The sequence below is a fragment of the Punica granatum genome, chromosome 1 (assembly GCF_007655135.1).
Source record: "Punica granatum isolate Tunisia-2019 chromosome 1, ASM765513v2, whole genome shotgun sequence".
NCBI classification, from domain to species: Eukaryota; Viridiplantae; Streptophyta; class Magnoliopsida; order Myrtales; family Lythraceae; genus Punica; species Punica granatum.
In genome coordinates, this window is record NC_045127.1 from 40,729,062 (window position 1) to 40,735,233 (window position 6,172).

The 6,172-nt window shown below is 45.0% G+C and overlaps 1 protein-coding gene across 1 annotated transcript; it reads left to right on the top strand.

The window, feature by feature from the left end:
- Positions 1-445: 445 nt before the first annotated feature.
- LOC116206072 lies at positions 446-2,628 on the top strand. The gene is made up of 6 exons (XM_031538814.1): positions 446-543; positions 712-928; positions 1,027-1,191; positions 1,234-1,803; positions 2,086-2,357; positions 2,472-2,628. Exons 1-6 carry the CDS (start codon positions 446-448, stop codon positions 2,626-2,628), a joined length of 1,479 nt encoding a protein of 492 aa, XP_031394674.1.
- Positions 2,629-6,172: the final 3,544 nt, after the last annotated feature.

Consider the following 6,172-nt stretch of genomic DNA (forward strand, 5'->3'; position numbering starts at 1 on the left):
ATTAGGTTCTGATGACCCTATTTTGAAGGAAATAGCCTCCAGAGCAAAACTCACCGCTTCGCCATGATTTTTCGATATTTAAGGCAAATTCCATCCTTTAGGGCCTCAAACAGGCAATTTATGTTAATTAGGGTGTTTTTGTAATTTTAGGAAAGTTTAGTTCTTTTATGCAATTTAGGTTTTCTTAAACCCTATTTAAGTTTTGTGTAAGCCCTAGAGCTGAAGGAGTCGTCTTTTGGATTATCAATAAAATTCAAAGCTTTCGTGTTTTGTCCAATCTCGGATCGATTCGAGTTTGATGCCTATTTCCTAGTATTTGTAGAATCAACAAGTATAGAAGGTCGTAGTTCCGGTATTCGTGCGCGAATCAATGGGTCTGTGACGGTTACTCGCGTTGTACGCTGCGTCAGTTGGTATCAAAGCTGCGTTCGTTCTTGGATCAACGATGCCACCCATGAGGAGGGATCGTGTGGAAGATGTTTATGACCATGAAAATCTGCAACATCTGGAGCAGAGGCTGGATCAGCTGGATCAGAGGGATCAGTAGAGGGATTAGAGGCTGGATCGTATAGTGGAGCAGCTAACACAGCAGATGGCTGCACTTATGGAGAATTAGAATCGGAGAAACCCTAATCCGAATTCTGACCTTAATCGAGAGGAAACTGAAGCAGAGTTGGAAAGGGAGAATTTTTTTGCTGATATTCCACGAAGACAGCAAAGAGGCCTAATCGAGGAAGACAGGCAGCAATGGAAGACGGGCATTCGGATTGATATTCCCGAATTCCAAGGGGGTTTGCAGCCAGAAGAGTTTCTAGATTGGCCGGCAACGGTAGAAGAGGTTTTGGAGTTCAATGGGGTACCTGAGACCAAGCGGGTACAGCTTGTGGCGATTCGGTTGCATGGTAGGGCGTCGACATGGTGGCAGCAGGTGAAGCTTACCCATAATAAGATGAGCAAACCGAAGATCACGTCGTGGGAAAAATGAAGAAAAAGATGAGGGCTACCTTTCTGCCCTATAATTTTCAGAGGATCATGTACCAACGCCTGCAGAACTTGAGTCAGGGCAGTAGGTCGGTGGATGATTACACCAACAAGTTCTACCAGTTGGTTGCTCGTAACGAGCTTCAGGAAACCGAGGATCAGCTGGTGGCGAGATATATTGGCGGGCTGAGAGTGCAGTTACAAGACACGGTTAATTTGTTCGACCCTATTAATGTGTCTTCCGCCCATTAGAGGGCCCTGATTATCGAAAGACAGCAGAAGCGAGCGAGCAGCGGGGTGTTCGGTGGAGGTGTTGCCGTTGCAGGAACCGGTGGGGCCGTCCGAGCTGGCGTTAGTAGTGCTGTTCTTGGACATCTGATGAGGCCTGCCAACATTGGGCCGAGTAGTAGTAGGGCGAAGTGCTTCAAGTGTGGCGAGCCCGGGCATCGACAATCTGAGTGCAGAAAAAGGGAAAAAAGGGCGATGTTTATTGAAGAGGAATTGTCTGATGACGTAGTTTATGTAGCTGGAGGCGATGGAGAGGTCGAGTTTGACGAGGAGGAAGAAATTGTGACTGGAGATGGAGTGCCCAATCTGGTGGTGAGGAGGTCTTATATGACCCCGAGAGCTGCGGACGAAGATTGGCTGCGAAACAACACCTTCCAGTCCACCTGCACCATCGAGAATAAAGTCTGTCGTTTCATGATAGACTCGGGCAGTTGGGAGAACATCGTATCTGTTGAGGCCGTGCAGAAGTTGATCCTGCGAAGTGAGCCACATCCCAAACCTTATAAGCTGGCATGGCTGAAGAAAGGAGGTGAAGTGAGTGTGTTGAAGCGCGCGCTGGTTACCTTCTCTATTGGCCCTTAGTATAGGGACTCTGTGTGGTGTGATGTTGTCATGATGGACGCGTGTCACTTGGTGTTGGGAAGGCCCTGGCAGTTTGATAGGAGCGTGAGCCATGATAGACGGACCAATAAATATAGCTTCACGCATAAGGGATTAAAGATTGTACTGGTACCGAACAGAGGTAGGGACGCTATCGAGCCCGAACCTGTGAATCCAGTTACCGCAACCAACTTGCTGTCCCTTGCCCGATTTCAGGAGGAGTTGCATGATGCAGAGTTTATGTTTGCTCTCGTGGGCAGGGAGGTTGTGGAGGAGGGTCTTACGTCTTGTGAGTCCTTACCGATCTTGAAAGAATTTCAGGATGTCTTTCCTGAGGAGCTGCCAAATGGTCTACTACCCTTGCGGAACATCCAACACCATATCGACCTGCAGCTTGGTGCAGCCCTTCCGAACAAACCACACTACAGGATGAGCCCGGCTGAACATGAAGAGTTAAGGAGACAGGTGGAGGAGCTGATATCGAAAGGGTTTATTTGGGAGAGTATGAGCCCGTGTGCTGTCTCGGCACTTCTAGTGCCAAAGAAGGATGGATCATGGCGTATGTGTGTAGATAGTTGAGCCATCAATAAGATAACGGTCAGGTATCGTTTTCCCATTCCTCGCTTGGATGATCTGCTTGACCAGCTGAGTGGTGCCAGGATTTTTACGAAGCTGGACTTGAAGAGCGGCTATCACCAGATTCGGATTCGTGTTGGAGATGAATGGAAGACCGCATTCAAGACTAAGGAGGGGTTATAGGAATGGCTGGTAATGCCATTTGGGCTGTCGAATGCGCCGAGTACGTTCATGAGAGTGATGAACCAGATTCTGCGGCCTTTCATTGGTCGGTGTGTGGTTGTGTATTTTGATGATATCTTGATCTACAGCGCCGACCCCGAGCAACACCTGGCCCACTTGCGAGAAGTCCTCTCTGTCCTTCGACGCGAGAAACTATATGCGGCGTTGAAGAAATGTGTTTTTATGATTTCAGAAGTTCTTTTTCTTGGTTATGTTGTTGCTGCTGATGGTTTGAGGGTTGACTCGTCCAAGGTCGAGGCAGTCAGGCAGTGGCCTAGACCTACGAGCATTACTGAAGTTAGGATCTTCCATGGGTTAGCCTCCTTCTACAGGCAGTTTATTCCTTATTTCAGCAGTATTATGGCTTCCTTAACTGACTACATGAAGGGAAGCAAATTCGAGTGGACTGAGGGGTAGAAATGGCATTCCAGAAGATTAAGGAGCGTTTAATGACCGCCCCGATTCTTGTCCTGCCGATTTTCAGCAGCCTTTTGAGTTGCATTTTGATGCATCAAATGTGGGATTAGAACAGTCTTGAGCCAAAACAGCAAACCAATTGCTTTCTTCAGCGAGAAACTGACGGGGGCGAAGGTGAGATACAACACCTACGACGTGAAATTCTATGCTGTAGTGCAGGTGGTGAAGCATTGGCGACATTACCTTTTTCACAAGGAGTTCATTTTGTATACCGACCACGAGGCCCTGAAGCACCTCCATAGCCAAGATAAGGTATCAGCTCGTCATGCATCATGGGTGGCTTACCTGGAGCATTTTACTTTCATGGTAAAACACAAGAGCAGAGTCACTAATCGCGTTGCAGATGTTCTTAGTCGGAGACGTAGCATTCTGAGCAGGATGACGGTTGAGGTACCTGGTTTTAGTTTGTTTACTGAGTTGCTTGAAATCGACCCCTATTTTTCTGTGACGCTAGCTAAAGTTCAGGCTGGAGAAAGAACATAATACGTGTTGCAGGATGGTTTTCTTTTCAGGGGAAATCAGCTCTGTATTCCTGATTGTAGTTTGCGAGCCCACATTATTCAGTAGCTACACGGCGAGGGTCATGTGAGGAGAGACAGGACTTTGCAGCTGGTCCAGTCATCGTATTTCTGGCCTACAATTCGTAAAGAAGTGGAGAAGTACGTGCAGCGCTGTAAGGTTTGTCAAGTGTCCAAAGGTATAGCAACTAAAGCGGGGTTGTACATGCCCCTGCCGATTCCCTCGCAGCCATGGGTGGATATCAGTATGGATTTCGTCCTCGGCCTACCCCATGCCCAAAGAGGAAATGATTCTATATATGTGGTCGTCGACAGGTTCTCCAAGATGGCACACTTTATTCTGTGCAAGAAGACCACTGATGCTGTGCGAGTTGCTCAGTTGTATTTTCGGGAGGTATACCGTCTGCATGGTCTGCCGGTCTCTATTATGTCCGAAAGGGACACCCGCTTCTTGAGTCATTTTTGGCGGAGCCTTTGGAAGATGGTGAACACCCAATTGAATTTCAATACTGCGTATCACCCGCAGGCAGATGGACAAACAGAAGTGGTTAACAGGTCATTGGGCAATCTATTGAGAGGTTTAGTAGGGGAGCACGTGAAGAGCTAGGATCAGAAGTTAAGTCCGGCGGAGTTTGCGCACAACCACGTTGTTAATCGCAGCACTGGTTTCAGTCCCTTTCAAGTGGTATATTCTGTTACTCCCCGGAGTCCCCTTGATCTGTTACCCGTGCCGGATAAGACCAGGGTTCATGGTAAGGCGGCTGACTTCGTTCACGGGCTGCAAGAGATTCATGAAGCTGTGCAGAATAATTTGAAGAATGCTGCCATGAAATACAAGGCTGTTGCTGATCGAAGGAGAAGGCACGTGGAGTTTGAAGTTGGCGATTTTGTTTGGATTGTCCTTACGAATGATCGATTTTCTGCTGGTGACTACCACAAGCTCGCTACTAGAAAGATTGGTCCTGTGGAGGTCGTTGAGAAGATCAATTCGAACGCCTATCAGCTTAAACTGCCCAGCCACATTCGTACTGCCGATGTGTTTAATGTTAAGCACCTGATTCCTTACACAGGTGATAGCTCGGACGATGACGATTCAAGGGCCTCAAACAGGCAATTTATGTTAATTAGGGTGTTTTTGCAATTTTAGAAAAGTTTAGTTCTTTTTATGCAATTTAAGTTTTCTTAAACCATATTTAAGTTTTGTGTAAGCCCTAGGGCTGAAGGAGTCGTCTTTTGGATTATCAATAAAATTCAGAGTTTTGTGACGTTACTTGCGTTGTACGCTGCGTCATGATCATTGCCAAATCAAAGTTCAATGAGAGTTTAATCTCTATTTATAGGCCAATGTAATATTGCGTTTCACCGAAAAAAATTAGGACATTTCTAGTATCACAATAAAGAGGCTATATAAATTAATGACCAATTGAAATAGGTATTTATATGCAAATATAGCTTCATTGTAATATCAACGGGATTATCCTATACTCTCATTAAAATGCTAAAGATGCAGATTAAGCAAAAAAGCACAACCCTAAAATTAGTGAGAACCAAATTACTGTTTTGGTGCGAAACGCATCATTTTTTCGTATGAGGAACTGCAGTGAAATTACTAGTTGATAATTTATTGTATTCACTTGATCATTCTATTTAACTGCATGTGTTGACATTAGTTATGAGCACGTCTACATTTAAAATCTAAGGTTTGACTCATTTGTAACTTGCGAGTGCCTATACACGGTCATTGCTCATTATCTGGAAGTAGAATTCTTTATGGTTGTTGACAAGATAAAACGTTACTTGAATGAGCATCTCCTGATGGCTTTTTGCCAATTGCCTTGTAAACCCCAGGTTCCCTTAAGAGTTACCATCAAGTTCAACTTAATCCCCTTGATGTTAACTCAGAAAAAAGTACTTAATAAAGGGATTGAAGAAATAAGAAATCATGTTCGGAACTAATCCAACTTAATAACAATGATAATAACAATAACAATTCTTTCATTCTTTTCTGCAGATACATGTTGGGCATTTGGCTCAATTGCTACCATTAAAGCGATGTACCGATGGAACGGCCAGCCTATTCCCTTGCTGTCACAACAAGACATAGTGGACTCGGAGCTGGTGTCCTCAACCATTTGAGGTCAGCTTTGCGATACTATCGCGATAGGGGGATTCATGCCCTCCATCATTTCCCTTTCATTGGGCGAGGTATAACCTAGCGCTTTCGTTCGTCACACCGGATGAGTCGGATACGTATAACTAAGTGCACTAGCAATTTAGTATGTATTTGGATTGCGTCTTACTTTATTTTTTGAAAATTTATAAATTTATATTACAGTTTCGCAAAAGATATCAAATTCGTGGCTGGCCTTACTTACGTCGCCTTGACGAGGATTCGCTGATGGAGGCCGTTGACCGGCGACCTATCATCATAGGCTTTCCGATTGATTCTGAGTTTTATTCCATAACAAGGATAATATTATATACTAAAACTATTTGCTCATTTTATATCT